We start from the raw sequence: 15,765 nt of genomic DNA, 5'->3' as shown, positions 1-15,765 counted from the left end.
TCCGCCTGGTCGTAGTTAACCATTAGGCAATATGGTGTACATATGCAGATGCAGTTGCTGCTTCCACAACAGTGCTCTGGCATCTGCTTTTGGTTGCACGTTTGCAGTCAGAAAGAATCTTTGTACTTAGACAGAGTTAGACAGATGGAGTCAGCACGCAGATCTGGGAGATTCAGAGTGGAGAGGGATGTGCTTGATGAACTGAAACTGGAAGAAGTAACACAGAGGAAATCCTATGCTGATATCCACTCTTCTCTAAGTGAGCAGCTAAAGAATTCCTTAAGGTAAGGTCCTAAAGAATATCTGCCAGCAGCTCTACAGCACAAAGATTTTCACAGTTCTTCTTCTTGAATTCTTCAAATTCCTCCCAGATGCAACGTACCTTACCTCAAGCAAAGTATAGTGAGCAGACTGCCTGTGTTATACTGGCTCCCCAAGTACTCAGTCTGGGACTACGGCATGCCAGACCTCATCTCTGGGATTAGTGTGGGCATAATGCACCTGCCACAAGGTATGGGAATATTTTAGTATGACTTGCCAGTTGTATTCAAATAGCATAGCTCCTTAAACATACTTGTCTGTCAACTGGTGTAACAAAACATCTGCCATCTACAGGTATGGCATATGCATTACTGGCTTCTTTACCTCCTGTATTTGGCCTGTACTCATCACTCTACCCAGCACTGGTCTACTTCTTTTTTGGAACATCACGCCATGTTTCCATAGGTAATGATGCAAATGGGAGACATACACTGTGCCATGACAGCTGTGGTAATTGTTGTAATAACACGCGTTGCTATGTTTAATTGTGTTCAGGCACATTTACGGTGCTCAGCATCATGGTGGGTAGTGTGACAGAAAGACTTGCTCCGGATGTAGATTTCCAGAAAGCGAATGGGACCAACATCACTGCAGAGGTAGATGTGACTGCCAGGGACTCATACAGGGTGCAAGTGGCAGCAGCTACTACTGTGCTAGGAGGACTTATTCAGGTTTGCAAAACTGGAACATCTAAGAAAACAATAATTTTAATTTGCTATTACAGCTGCATTAACACATATGTACTGAAAATATCGCATTTGCAGGTGTTACTGGGTGTGGTAAAGTTTGGATTTGTGGGGACATATTTGTCTGAACCTCTGGTGCGAGCTTACACAACAGCTGCAGCTGCCCATGCTGTCGTAGCACAACTGAAGTACGTCCTTGGAGTTTCCCCTACGCGGTTTAGTGGTCCGCTGTCATTGGTGTATGTGAGTACTATGAAGTATTGTGAGTAAGTGCTCTCTGTGTTTCTGTTAATAAAACAGTCCTGACCTTATTCTTTTACATGTGTTGGAACAACTTGAGTGTATGTGTTAAATCCCAGCATTGACACTCACAGAGGAGCTGCATATATACTCTCACCTAAAGAGCACAAATGCTTTTAGGGCTTTGTCTCTTTCATTTAGATGTCTTTTATGCATTTTTAAAGTAGGATTTCACACATCCTAATCTGTTTTTGTTGCAGAGTACTAAAGCATGCATTGGAAAAAGTATTTAAAACTACTGAGTGGTTCCAGAGTTAACTACAAGGCATGTGATAATCTGAAATCAGTTATCTGTCATAGTTCGATTTCAACCTATGCAGGCAATACAGCTTGTTAAAGACAGCATTCTGTACTCCTGACTTAATATGAGCAAAATCAGTACAATGTCACTTTTATGTGTCTTTATAGATATATATATATAGCTTAAATCTATAACCACCTCCTACTTTTAAAACCATTTTCAGACTCTGAAGGATGTTTGCTCTTTGCTGCCAAACACTCATCTTCCCACACTGCTGGTCAGCGCTGTGACTATAGTGCTTTTAATTGCAGCCAAGGAGCTCAACTCATTTCTCAGTTCAAAGCTGCCAGTTCCCATCCCAGTGGAGCTTATCACGGTGAGTTGACTGGAGGACACCCTCTCTGGCTGCTCTTTAGGTTATCACCTCTGTGCTCTGTGCTGATGTAGCGGTGCTGAAAAAGCACAGACACAGTGGAAAAAGAGCCGCTGACTCAGCACCACCATCAGGGCCTCTCTCTTTTTGCACTTCATGGCAAAAAAAAAATTATATTTATGGCTAATAATTAAGTGCACATCATCTAATTAGTCATATGAATAACTGAATTTTAATGATTGATTGTAAAAGTAGACATGTGCTGCAAAATTTAGCTTTGCACCTTTGTGTTTGTGACATTCGTGTTTGCTGTGATCACTTTAGATTGTGGCAGGGACACTGATATCCTCCTATGCCCACTTGAACACCAACTACACAATTTCAGTTGTTGGAGAAATTCCTAGTGGGTATGCATCTGACCTTATCTTCTACTGCTGTCATTTTGCTTAAGTTATCTTTCCAGCATGTTAGAACTAACTGGTTTCCTTCATATCCTCCACCTGTGCACCAGTTTAAGCTCCCCCAGTGTACCAGATGTGAGTCTTTTCGGAGAAGTTATCGGTGATGCTTTTGCACTGGCCATTGTTGGATACGCCATAACTATTTCCCTCGGAAAAACATTTGCACTAAAACATGGATACAAGGTGGACAGTAACCAGGTGAATTAGACCTCACAACAAATAATCCAGGACCTTTTCTACATTCAGTAAAACTCAAAGTTATTTTCATCTGTTTCTATCCAAATTGTGTGTCTTTGTCTCCACCCTGTCACAGGAGCTTGTGGCGCTGGGTCTGAGTAATACAGTCGGAGGCTTCTTTCAGTGCTTCTCTGTCTGCTCCTCCATGTCTCGAAGTCTAATACAAGACACAACTGGGGGCAAAACACAAGTGAGTGAGCACCTGAAGTTAAAACTTTACACAGAGGCAGCCTAGAAATAAGCGTTACATAACAAACCAAAGTCATTCCAGAAAAGCACTGCATGTGCGAGAGATGTACAGCAAACTGGATACAAATGTGTCCTAGTTGAGTACCTTAACTTAAAAAAAAAGAATAGTAAACAGTAAATTTGACATTTATGACGTTTAGTTATTATGCAAACCAAAAGCTAAATAGAGACAAGAAGCAATAAAATAGTTGTTTGGGGACTGCTAAATGTTAGGAATATATGTGTTAGACACATGCTGTCTTATCTTTGTGTTGTTTGTGCAGATGGCTGGAGTTGCCTCATCTCTAATTGTGTTAGTGACCATACTTAAACTTGGGACACTGTTCCAGGAACTGCCAAAGGTCTGATTGCGCTATGACCTGCCTGTCTTTACTGTTTTTATGATGCTTTACAGATTTTCTGCCATTTCTGACCATATTCCTGACTATTCTCATTGCTTTAGGCCGTCCTATCAGCAATTGTGTTTGTAAATTTGAAAGGGATGTTCAAGCAGTACTATGACATTGTTACACTGTGGAGGAGCAGCAAGATCGACCTGGTGAGAGGATAACAAATTATGATTGTGTATAATTTTAAATCATTCTCAAATGTAGCAGCTGTGACAGAGTTTCATAATGACTGTCACAGGAACAGGATAATGCAGTGTAACCCTGTGTCCTTTAGGTGGTTTGGTTGGTCACCTGGGTATCAACACTGCTCCTCAATCTGGATCTGGGTCTGGCAGCATCCGTCACCTTTGCTTTGTTTACGGTTATCTTCAGGACTCAGCTGTAAGACACCTCTCACCTCATCATAGCAGTTCACTCTGCAGTCTGTCAGTCATGCTGTTTGTGAGATGCAGCATTAGGGACAAGATGTTAGACTGCAGGATTTGCCAGATTAGACAAAATGCTGTATGCAAACATAATGCGCACATACATTAAGTGTTTTTATTCCTTTTCTCAGGCCGGCATACTCTGTTCTGGGAAATATTCCAGGTACAGAGCTCTATGTGGATATAGAAACGCACAGAGAGGTGAGACAGAAAGCCATGAGTAAAAGCTTGTCTCCCTTGACTGCCAAATAAATAATGATGTCTCTGTGTTTGACAGGCAAGAGGGATTCCAGGTGTTACTATATTCCGTTCGTCTGCTACAGTTTATTTCGCCAATGCTGATCTCTACCTGGAAGCCCTGAAAGAAAAGGTCTGTAAGAATAATATCAAGCCCACGACTGCAACTTGTGACTTTATCTCTTGAATAGTCTGATCATTCACTATTTTCTTGATCAATAATCAAATCATCTTGCACAGTGGAAAAAAAATGTATCAACAATATGACCCTGTCAGTCCCAATTCCAATCATTTAAAAAAAAATTGTTCATGTTTCATGTTCTTAAATTAATGTTATCCTCATCCTACATTTTATTCTTCTTCCTGTTTTCAGAGCGGGCTTAACATCAGCAAAATGATTATCTACAAAAGGAGGCAGGAGGCTAAACAGAAACGAAGAGAAAGACGGGCTGAGAGACGGGCAAAGAGGCAGGCCAAGAGAGAGGTAATATGTAGAAAATGTTCAGTATCTTGTTCTCCTTTCAGCTGCTCTCTTTAGGGGTCACTGCAGCATCTCTTCTCGCCCACTGCATCTTCCTCTCTTATGCAAACCACATACATGTCATCTCTCACCACATCCAAAAGCCTCCTTTTTGGGCCTTTTTTCTTTTTCTCCGTCCTGGCAGCTCCACCTCAACATCCTTCTCCCAGTTTACCCAGTATATCTCCTCTGCAATTGTCCAAGGCAATAATCTGTTTGGTTTTTTTACTTTATTACCAAACCGTCTGACCTGTGATGTATTTATTAATCCTATTCATTAACATCACTCTCAATACAAATCTTATTATGGAACAGTGGCAGTCATATTTAAAGGAATACAGTGATTTTGACTGTTGCCTTACCAAAAGTTAATGGAAAAACTGATACATAATATGAGTCACACAGATTCGAAAGAGTGCAGGCAGGATGGAGGTGAATGTCAGAGGTGATTTGAGAAGGAAGGTTTAAGAAGTAGTGAAACATGCTATGATGCACAGTTTGGAGCTGACAAAAAAGACAGGAGGCCAATTTATAGGTGGCAGAGCTGGAAATGATCACTGGAAGTGACCAGAATGGACAGGATTATATATAGTACATTAGAGGTACTGTTCTGGTTGAGAGGTATTGGAGACAAGGTAAGAGAGACAAGGCTGAGACGGTTTGGTGATGTCCATAGGAGGGACAGTCGATATACTGAACACAGTGTTGAGGATGGAGGTGCCAGGCAAAAGAAAAAGAGGAAGATCCATGGATATACTGAAGGAGGACATGTAGAGGGTTGGTGTAATAGAAGAGGATGCTACAGGTAGGGTGAGATGGAGACAGACGATCCACTGTGGTGACCTCTAAAGGGAGCAGTGGAAAGAATAATCATATATGTGGGCCATCAGTAGCCCAACTCCTCTAAACTTAAAACCCCAAAGGTGTACTTCACAGTTATATTAAAAATAATTTCCTTTATATCCAACTCCTAAGAGACGAGCACAGAGGGCAGCTAGACAGCTTTCAGAGTTCTCTGTGGAGGAAGAGGGTGGCTGTTGGAGAGACACATCCATAGATGGGACCGTTACAGTGGAGGACGAGCCGGGTGGGACAGAGAGGGAAAACGGGACAGTGTTTGTCATCCCAACCACTCCCCGAACACTAGACGGTAGATGGGAATACCTCAAAGGAGGAGATCCAGATTGCACCAGCTTAGGATGGATGTCTGAGCTGCAGGATGGGGACACCACCACGCTGGGCTCGAGCAGTGAGGACACCTTGAGCCATGATCTTGAGCGGGTCTCTCTGGGTTCCCTGGGCAAATGGACCTGGGATATTCATTCCATCATTCTTGACCTCTCCACAGCTAACTTCATTGACACAGTGGCTATCAAGACCATGAAAAATGTGAGTGATAAGCTGGCAATTATTTCACGAGTGAAATACCCACACATTTTATGCTGTTTTAAAAGCTTGGAACAAAACCATAAGACTTTAAGATAATTCAGGGAACAACATTTTACAGCATTCAAGGTTGTTTTTAAACAGCAATGTCAAATATAGACACAGAGCAGCATACTTTTCGAATGCTGGTGTCTAAATTGCAGTTTTCTGTAATAGATTCATACCTTGTCAGAGTAAAATTGACCCTGAAGATCCATTCTGATATAAATTACTGAAATAACAGAGGTTTATTATATCGACAGATTTTCCAGGACTTCAGTGAGATTGATGTAGATATCTACATGGCTGGTTGTCAAGGTAAGTGAATACTGCTGCTGCAGGTGTATTGTGCTGCACTTTATGGTGGTGATAATTCACTCATAGACTCTTTTGCTTGCAGCCTCTGTGGTGGAACAATTAGAGCATGGTGACTTCTTCTCTGAGAAAATAACAAAGAGACGTCTTTTTGCCTCCGTACACGACGCTGTGCTCCACTGTCTAAACCATCGTGGAGCGACAACCATCCCAACATATGAGCCGTCAGTGGTACGTCCAGCCAACATTCAGGTTTCATTTTCAAACACAACTTTCATCCGTCTGGGTATGGATATGTTATGGCTGACGATTAAATATTTAAAACACTTTTTTGATTACAGGAGCTGCCTACCAGCACGAAACTTTAAGGCCTTCATTCAAACTCATATGGAAAAACGTTGACTAGAAGGAATAATGAATTTATGCAATATCAATTTATTACTTTATGAGCTATCCCACTGTGTGATAAGGGTGTCTCCTTCAGTTTCTTGCTGACTTGATTCGATATTCATACAGTTTTTTTATTTAACTTATATAAAAGAAAGACTAGTGTTCAAGACAGAAGAGCTCACTTTATTTTATTCAATGTGGGAGAGTGAGAGTGCATTCAAAAATAAATACATAATAAATAAAATGGAATCTGGACAATATCTTGTGCATTTCATGTATTGTGCATTCCACATGGAAAAGGTACCGATGAATTCAAGGGAGAAAAACAAAGGCAACATGCATCACACTGACAGTGTGTGAGCCTGTTTTTTGGTAATGGCTGCAGTAACAAGGTAGGACACTGAAAGGTTTTTGTTTTCAGTTTTCAAGTGCAATTGTTGCACATCTGACGCATGCAAAGAAAAGCTTTTTAAATTGCAACTCCTTGACTGTGTTTCTAGTGCAATACTTCTAACACATGAGGTTTTGGTAGATAAAAATAACAGGATAGCAATATCCAAGCAAAAAAATATAACAACAAAACATCTCTTTACTGTTGCATAAACCCACTGTGACCTCATTCCCTGAATAAATCTTGTCTCTACATACTGGCCACAAAGGGTGTTACCAAAAACATTGTGCACAGGACTGAGGAAGGCTGGGATTTTTTATTTGTATTATTTGGCAGATGAGCTACAAGTCTTGATGGATGCTGGGACTCTGTATTCCTGTGTTCATAGTCAGATCTTCATCATCATCTTCTTCCTCTTCTGGCTGTTGTGACACCAACTGCTGGTAGCGAGCCTGCCTCTGGTAATCTGGATCAATGTTGATCCATTTATTGGCAACCCACTTAGTGCCATGGGTGACCATACAACCTCCATGCAGAGCGTATTCGTCCTGTTCCCCCACCCAACCTAATGAGAAAAAATGTGTTTTTTTTTCCTTTTACTAAAAACATCCTTTAATTATTTTAATTTAAAAATCAAATTTACATTAAAATACTGACACTTTGGTGGCAACCAGAGAATTTTGCAGTTCAGATTAGAAGTATTTATCACTGTATTAACATGAATTTTTAAATCTACATTCTTAGGCTCCAAAACTTCAGTTCTAATATCTTCTTGATCTCATTTAACTTTTATTCATGTAAACAACTATTTGATCAACTATCAGGACTGTACAGATGTCCATTATTTTTTCATCTACTTCTACCTAATGGCACCAACTCTGGTAAAGACATTCATGAATGCCTGACACTGTATCTACTGTATCCTTAACTTTGATCCAACACCACCATGAGGTATATGTCTCATATATATGTTTCTATGACAACAAACCAACCAATCATATACCAGAATTAACCATCAGTACCAACAGCCTCTATTCACTGTTTAGTCTCAAAAGTTATCATGCAAATCTAATATTGTAAACATGTTAACACTGTTGGTATGCACTCATTTCCAAGAACTACTGAGTCTATGTAAGCTATGAGGATGGATTTTTAGGCTTATTTAACACTTACTAAGATTATTTTTAAAAAAAAAAGCAAATTACACATCGAGACTCATTCGCTAATGTTCACAGAAACTTATTTACCCTGCACAAAACTACTGAATTCACAAATGTGTGCACTGTCCAATTTTATTCACATCACCATGCAAATGCTTGTGAATTTGAATCAATTTAAATCAACAGTCCAGTGGAATCTGCATACTATGTGTATATTACAAATTTCCCTTTATATAGAAGCATGTTTATCTTGACGTGAGTAGGTGAAAGCGGGACAATGCTGTAAGATAGAAGCTTGCACTACTAAGGCAAAAAAAACAGGAGAATGCCTCACTCAAGAAACTGATACAGTAGTGCCCAAGAAAGAAGCCAAAAAAGAGCAGCTTTCCAAAGTGTTTCCATGAGTGTGACAACAGTTTATAATAAGTGAATAAAAACACGGCGCTAAAATAATGGGCCTGAGACCCTCACTGTGGATCAAGTTAAAAAAGAAGTTTGGACATCAAAGTTCAGGAAAAAACATTAATATTAACAACAAATATTAATTTGATTACTTAATCAATCATTATTAGTAGGGTAGTAGTAAAAATAGTAAGCAGTAGTAGTAGTATTTTTAAGATGTATATTTAAATTCTGTGAGATCAGATCTTTGCCATTTGTTCATATTGTGGTCTGAGCCATTTCTAAATTTGTTCAGAGAGTACAAACAAAATCAGGTACAAAAACTACAAATTTATGTACCTGCACTGTTTATGAATGAGGTCATTCATAACCATTGTATTTGAATGTTGGTACTCGATGTGTGTACTGGAAATACGTAATGAAAATAATTCGCACTTTTTTACTGGAAATTTGTCTTTCATTTACCCACCTCTTCCATCAGACAGGTAGTTATACCAGAAAACAGCGGTCCCTTTGGTCGGCTTCACCCTCAGGTTACTTTTGTCACAATTCCTTCTGGTGTCCAAAAGATCCACGTCATTCTGTATGAGAGACTGAAACACACGTTCAAAATCAGTCACATAGCTTGCCTGATGTCAGACTCATGCAGCTGCTGACATATGTGTGAGTCGCCACAGTTATGAAACACATGCGCAGAATGTACACAATACATTTGCAGGACACTTTGCACACATTTCCTGACCCAGACACTATTACGCACCACTTCATCATAGGTCCTGTTGTCTGCCACTGGGAATGCGGTCTCCCCGCCCCCATCAACAGAATTCAGGTAGAAGAGAACTGTGATGTACCTAAGTGTGCAACACAGATTTAAATTGACACACACACATGTATAGTGCAAGCAAACAGCACACAAACACACACATAAACAACAAGCATGCACAATTTTTTGCAAGATAATGTTGAGTCACACAAACTAGCATGCCAGCTGTCACAATGGAGCAACAGTGAGTAGTTTAGTAATGATGTCAGACAGATGAATTCATATGTGAACAAACGTGGATATATATTTGTTAAGGAGTGCTGCTTCTAGGTTCTCACCTGCAAGACGTTTCAAAAGGAGTAGAAGCATTTGCAGCAAGGCGTGTGTGTGTACAGGCTGTTTCAGGGTAGACCGGGCCACTGTCGTGGTGGGCATGGTAATGTCCCCCCTCCTCATAGCGAACCACCTGAAGAGGTTCACTAAGATCCACTAATGTGGGTGGGAGTCGAGTGAGGCGAATCACCCTTTGACAAGTGAAAGGAAACATTTTAAATAAATGTAAGCACAGGATGAATCCCAGTAACGGTTGTCTTTCTTACCTCTCTTTGATGTCTTGGAGGACCTGGTGTGCTCCTTTGCCCTGGTACAACCACGTGTGTCTGCTGTTCCTCACCAGCTGACTCCTTTTCACCCCGCGCTGCAACAGGAAGCGCTGGAAAGCATCGTTGCTCAGAAGCCTAAACTCTTCTAGACTCAGCAAACCTACCCAAAGTATGAGGATGTACAGTCGTGTGAACATTTTCAGAGTTCTATGCACCGCACGATTTACTAGCTCGTAGAACATCCTGCAACAGCAATAACTTGAAGCAATTGTTTTCTGCAGTGCCTCACATTGTTGTGGCAGAATTCTCTACACTCTTCTTAGTAATGTAGCTTCAGTTAACTGAGGTTTGTTGGAATTTGTTTTTGCACAGCTCTCCTGAGGCCTCTGTTACCTCCAGATCCTCTGGACTTTGAACGATTGCAAGATTTTAATTCTTTACTTTAACAGCCGTCCTTTTGTAGATTTGTTGGTGTAGGTGAGATCATTGTCCTGTTGCATGACTCAGTATCAGCCAAGCTTTGGCTTTGGACAGATGGCCTCACATTAACACACCTGTCATGGTTCATGGGTCGATGACCCACTGTGTTGAGCTTTGTGGGTTTAGTGAAGTGGTTTATGTTCTAGTTCTGAACAGTTTCATCCTTATCCATGTTTCTATTTCAGTTCCTTGGTTAATGTTAGTCCATTTTGTGATCCCTGTCTCCCGAGTCATGTCCCTGTGTCTGTCTGGTCCCTGTGTTCTGCCTCCCTGTCTGTCTGTGCTCCCTATCTTGTCTAGTTAATACAGCTGTAGTGTGGCTCTGTGTGCTTTCCCCTTTCCTGTTCCCATTTTTCTCTCTCTACGTTCCATCTCTTTGTCTCCTCAGTCCCAGGGTCAAGTTCACATGTGTTAGTCTGAGTCTGTTTGTGTGTGTTGGTGATATTTCCTGTCTTACTTTGATAGTCTGTTGTCCAGTGTGCATTATGTATAGATTTCTGCCTCGTTAGTCAAATTTAGTTCACCTGTGTTCCATCTCCCTAATTACCTCATGTGTGTATTTAGCCCTCATTTTTCTTCAATTCGCTGTTGTGTCCTTATCATACATGCCCTAATGTTATGGCTCTCTGTTAGTCAGCATTAGTTCCTTCCAGTTTGTTTTTTTCTAGCGCGAGCTCTATCCTGCTCTGTTTTATATTTTGTTAAATCTGCCTTTTGCCAGCTGATAAAGATGTGTTTTCAGATAAGTCTGTCTGCCGAGTCCTGCACTTGTCTCTATATGCTGCCTGTCGCAAACCTTCCCATGACAACACCTGAATGCTCCAGATTTGCAATCTGCCAAAACCTCTGCTTTTACAGAGATGGTTGGACTTGCTGATGATCACTTGTGGTGTGATTGAGACACGGCGGGTCCATAGATCGTTGTTCAGACCCAAATTTAATACACGTGGCTGCAGCTCACAGCTGGCAGCCGCATATGCATCACACCACATTCCACACAACTTACAACTCTTGCTTCCCCGTGTTTTAACACGGCGGGCGTGATTGCGGATGCTGTGCAGCTGCGTCCGCACGGCACCGCAGACCACGCCCCACCACAGACCCCCATTGCCCGATTGAGACTGGGGAGCCACCCGGCCAAACCTACCCCCCCCCCCAACCGGTGACAGGGCCGTGTCCCTTCTGGAGGCCGCCCACGCCTCCAGCGGTGGTGGCGACACTGGTCTGGAGGCTGTGCAGACGCACGGATTGTGATTTCGGATGCCGTGCAGGTGCATCCGCACGGCACCGCAGATCACGCCCACCAAATCACTTAATCAACACATCTGATTGGCAGCACTTTTCTGCTAGTTACGTGCTTAAATTCCTCTTTAACTCTCTTTAATGTTTAAATAGAGCTGAATATGTGATTAAGATTCTCATCACATCATTGTTACTAGCATGGACATATAGCACTGAAACCTTTTTAACTGGAAAAGAAATTAAATGTATAGCAGAAGGTAAGTAAGTTTAGTTACCAGCTAAATTTTTTTCAGAATTATCCATACATACATTATTTTTGTAAGGAGGTAATTACTGTGGCCTTGAGAGCTCAAAAGCACTGCAGCCTATGAAAATAACAGCAAATCATGTGAAGGGCTGCACTGAGACACGCGAGATAAAGATGCAAGGTAAAGTGAATTCTCAGTGGAAAATTAGAATACACATTACCTTGCATCTTTTTTACAAGGTCTTGGTGGAAATGATTAATTAAGTTAATTTCTTACCATTGCCATCCTTGTCAGCTTTGAGCCCAGCATAAATTTCTTGCAGATTCTCTGGTGTGAGCCAGATGCCATCTCTCACTCGAGAATGAGTCAGTATCTGGTGGAGTCAGTGTTTAAGATGGAATGAGTTAGAGACCTCTGAAGCAAAAAGTAACAAAAAAATACTTCAGGTTGCACACTATGCCTCTCAGTCCACAAACTGACATACACCTCATGGAGCTGCAATTGTCCATCCTGGTTGATATCTAGAAGGTTAAAGATCTCCTCTGGGCTGAGATTGAGCTCCCTGGCCAGCTCCTCCTGACCATCTTGTACCATTAACTGGCTCTCCATTAGACCCTTCAGCTGGGCAAGCTGCATCACCACACGGCACTCATCCTCAGACAGAAACCCCGGGATCTCTGCAGAAACACAAAAAGTAAGAAACACTACGGAGGAAATTGAGACAGCATTATCTGTCTGATTCTTCATCTTTTTTAAACTAATGGGGTAGCTTAGAAAGTGTGGTAGGAAGGGTCATCTACCAATTGGTTAGGAAGGCCAGTCAGAAGGTTGGTGGATCGAGCCGCATAATTCAAAGAATCCTTGAGCAAGAACCCCGAATTTCCTGCATTAAATTGTAGTATGCACATGAATGTTAGAAAACAGTGGTTAGGTACAGATAAAAGCACTGTATGAGTGTGAATGTGATTGGGTGAATGAGACCGGTAAAAGAAAAACACTTTGAGTCCTCAAATTGAGTAGAATGATGCCATACAAGTACCACTCTATAATGTCAGGCTACATTCCTCAGGCTGGAATTAACCATTGGTTTAAATCAGTTGTTGATTGATTTAAAAGTTGGACTTGTTGACTTTCGGAAATTCTGAATATTGCGTCTCACATTTTCAAAATTTACTTGATTAAGGAAAAAAACATAACTATCAGATTAATTTAAATTTCAAATATTGTCAAACCAAAGTTCAGTTAGTGTCCAGCTGACCTACAGCAAATCTATTTATATCAACCTTGAGTCAGCTCTTTAAAATCTGCAGGAAATCGCATTACTTATAAAAACAAAACAAAACATGTGAATAGATCAGGAAGCAATCCAAATGACTACAGGCCTACATTTTTCCCCACTTTATAATATTTGTAAAGCATCCTCACTGCAAGCTGTGCACTGATGCATTATGTTCTTCAGGTACAGATGCATTTCTGCCGTTTACCCAGTCAGCTGTGAGACCCTAATTGCATCACATGTGCAATGGACCGACTTTGAATAGAGCAGTTGCCTTAGGACTTACTTGCCTATTTTATGAAGTCCCGGATGATCTTAGCACAATACACATCTACTCAGCCCAGTCTGGGTTATGTTAAGGTAAAGTAGAGCCAAGTGTAAGCTGCAGCACTTCTTTTTTTTCTTCCCCTTTTGGGCATTTGAGGCTGATCTGACGCGCTTCATTTTTATTTTCTTTTAGCTACATGGCTGTGCAGCCTCTTACCAAAAAGAAGCGGTTTCAGGCTCAAAGTCCTCATCTCGTGAAGTCTCCCTGACACCAGTGACACCTTCTGGACATGTCCCACCTGAAAGGGAAATCAAAGGCGTGTGAGAGGATGACAGAAGGAGCGATGCATCATCATCATCCTCAAGTACTCACCCTAACTCACCCTTATTCCCTCTATCCGTGGCAGGGAAATATCGCGCTGAAACTCGTCTTTCGATGGCGGACGTCGCGACTCGGGGCGCTGGTGGCTGCTGCTGGGAGCATCACGACTTCGGCTCGCGTCTTCCTGCCCACTGTTGTAGTGCACGTAGAAAAGCAGCGCGATCACGTTAATGATGTAAACATGAAAAAACACCATCACTACCACAAAGTAGGAGCGGGAGCACACGCTGCTCTTGTGGCAGGAGAGGCGCTCGCACGGCTGACGAAGCGGCAAGGTCGCGCTCCCGGACGGAGACGTGTCCTCGGCAGCAGCATCTTGGGTTTCCTGGTTGTCAGTCATCTTGGCTGGAGGAGTTGTTGGGTCCTCGGCAGCCAAAGTCCATCTGTTTAATCAGGCGACGAGATAAACCTTTTATGTGTCCCCAGAAGTAGCAGATGTGCCGAGTGACCGATGTCTAGTTTGATTACATTTAAAAAGAGAGAAAATCCTTAAAGAGCTCCAGTTTTCTTTTTTCTTCCCCTGGAGAAAATTAACCAAAATCCTTGCGCATTTTGAAAAAAAAAAAAAGAAAAAAGGATCCCTGATTTTTCGCGGTGAAAATACAGCTCTTCTTTTCTGAGCCTAGAAGTCAGCTATGAGCGGAATTGTGTGAGTATGTTTTATTGTGCAGATAGCAGCGCTGCAGCCTCGGACAGTCTTGTTTACACTGCAGCAGTCCCAGTCAGCAAAGCGCACTGCGCATCCCAAAGCACTGCGAAACTCATCTCACACACGCGGTCCGTAAAGCTGACCCCGCATCGACTGAAACCGACGAAATCCGTCAACAACAAAAAAAGAAAAAAAATCTGCTTTATTTCGACTGCAAATAAGAAATCTGCGATCTTATTTACACGCCGTAACTCCCCGCTGACAGCAACAGCGTGTGCAGTGTGCAATGCTGACCTCTGGCGACCTGCGGCAATAACACGTCCCCGTCTTTAAGATCTCCACACAGTGCGGTGCAGGGCCTCTACTTACAAAAAGTCCAGCGTTTATTTGCTCGTCTCAATATGTTAGGTGGTTAAATGTTGAATGTATTGTAATGGTTTTAATAAAGTTTTGTTTTGAATGGACTGTCATTTATCCTAAACCTGGATGTCTGATCAAGCAATCATTCCCAACTTCATTGGGATAAGATGCTCAGTTTTCCAAAAAATAATTAAGTAAATAAATAAGTAATACGAACATTTATTGAACATCCTAATAATTAATGTATTGAATGAATGGATATTTAGCTTTTGTACTTATGCCAACTAGTCACTTCCTGCTGCCATCTTTGTTTGGTTCAAAGAGTTACAACCTGGAGAGCAGGTAAGTTTGTCTTTATTGTGCACCCAGCTCAGTATTTCTGCTCCAGGTTAATAGAGAAGTTTTCAAAGTTTTATACGAAGTTTTACAAATAAATAAATGAAAAAACATTGTCTGGGGCAATGGGTGTGGTATGTATGGAAGCTTGTTTTCCCCACTACCCCCCCCCTCCTAATGCTATCCGTAACTCGAAATTTCGAGTTATTAACTGGATATGGATCGCATTTTTTTTAGTGGCGGAAACAAGCTTCCATACGTGGGTGTAGGGATGGAGGACATGCAGAGGGTTGGTGTAACAGAGGAGGATGCTAGTGAGTGACCCCTAACAGAGCAAAGAAGAAGAAGAAAATGCTTGTAGTAGTAAAAGTAGTTTTAATTTGAAGTAGCAGTAGGCCCATCATTTGAAAACAGTTTTGAAAGTATAGTACTTTGATTCAAAATATTACTAAGGCAGTAAAATGGGATAATTTCTTTTCTCATGGACACAAATGTATATAAGAATCAATGTATGTATAGTACGTATAGAATAGCAGGTTCTGCAGAAAAATTGAAGATTCAATTGTTGTTGGTGGTGAACGGTAGATTATTTATTATATGTTCTAATTGGTTATTTGTAGTCTATTATATTGTAGCGG

At 41.4% G+C, this 15,765-nt stretch overlaps 2 protein-coding genes across 2 annotated transcripts; one reads left to right on the top strand and one right to left on the bottom strand.

The window, feature by feature from the left end:
- Nucleotides 1–83: 83 nt before the first annotated feature.
- Nucleotides 84–6,657, top strand: slc26a6l (solute carrier family 26 member 6, like). The gene is made up of 19 exons (XM_031731456.2): nucleotides 84–284; nucleotides 372–511; nucleotides 616–726; nucleotides 817–992; nucleotides 1,086–1,250; nucleotides 1,772–1,924; nucleotides 2,246–2,328; nucleotides 2,433–2,580; nucleotides 2,696–2,809; nucleotides 3,132–3,209; nucleotides 3,311–3,406; nucleotides 3,532–3,638; nucleotides 3,814–3,883; nucleotides 3,960–4,052; nucleotides 4,293–4,403; nucleotides 5,415–5,828; nucleotides 6,128–6,182; nucleotides 6,265–6,410; nucleotides 6,521–6,657. The coding sequence occupies exons 1-19, from the start codon at nucleotides 145–147 to the stop codon at nucleotides 6,545–6,547; spliced, it is 2,427 nt and encodes an 808-aa protein (XP_031587316.1). The 5' UTR covers nucleotides 84–144; the 3' UTR covers nucleotides 6,548–6,657.
- A 609-nt stretch (nucleotides 6,658–7,266) lies between these two features.
- p4htm (prolyl 4-hydroxylase, transmembrane (endoplasmic reticulum)) lies at nucleotides 7,267–14,702 on the bottom strand. The gene is made up of 9 exons (XM_031731457.2): nucleotides 13,784–14,702; nucleotides 13,618–13,699; nucleotides 12,344–12,534; nucleotides 12,134–12,230; nucleotides 9,885–10,047; nucleotides 9,624–9,809; nucleotides 9,283–9,373; nucleotides 8,992–9,115; nucleotides 7,267–7,525 (listed from the first exon to the last, which is right to left on the bottom strand). Exons 1-9 carry the CDS (start codon nucleotides 14,120–14,122, stop codon nucleotides 7,302–7,304), a joined length of 1,497 nt encoding a protein of 498 aa, XP_031587317.1. The 5' UTR covers nucleotides 14,123–14,702; the 3' UTR covers nucleotides 7,267–7,301.
- Nucleotides 14,703–15,765: the final 1,063 nt, after the last annotated feature.

This window comes from Oreochromis aureus, linkage group 5, assembly GCF_013358895.1.
Source record: "Oreochromis aureus strain Israel breed Guangdong linkage group 5, ZZ_aureus, whole genome shotgun sequence".
NCBI lineage: Eukaryota > Metazoa > Chordata > Actinopteri > Cichliformes > Cichlidae > Oreochromis > Oreochromis aureus.
The sequence above is the reverse complement of the archived record's forward strand: the minus strand, read 5'-3'. Positions and strand labels throughout refer to the sequence as shown.

What these genes read in the sequence shown, in the direction of transcription:
- slc26a6l (XM_031731456.2), top strand. Translation starts at nt 145, where the DNA reads ATGGAGTCAGCACGCAGATCTGGGAGATTCAGAGTGGAGAGGGATGTG. An exon ending in GTCCGCTGTCATTGGTGTAT is followed by an intron (nt 1,251 to 1,771) that starts GTGAGTACTATG and finishes AACCATTTTCAG; the next exon opens with ACTCTGAAGGATGTTTGCTC. An exon ending in GTTGGAGAAATTCCTAGTGG is followed by an intron (nt 2,329 to 2,432) that starts GTATGCATCTGA and finishes CCTGTGCACCAG; the next exon opens with TTTAAGCTCCCCCAGTGTAC.
- p4htm (XM_031731457.2), bottom strand. Translation starts at nt 14,122, where the DNA reads ATGACTGACAACCAGGAAACCCAAGATGCTGCTGCCGAGGACACGTCT. An exon ending in CACGGATAGAGGGAATAAGG is followed by an intron (nt 13,700 to 13,783) that starts GTGAGTTAGGGT and finishes TTTCCCTTTCAG; the next exon opens with GTGGGACATGTCCAGAAGGT. An exon ending in CTACCTGTCTGATGGAAGAG is followed by an intron (nt 7,526 to 8,991) that starts GTGGGTAAATGA and finishes TTTTCTCATTAG; the next exon opens with GTTGGGTGGGGGAACAGGAC.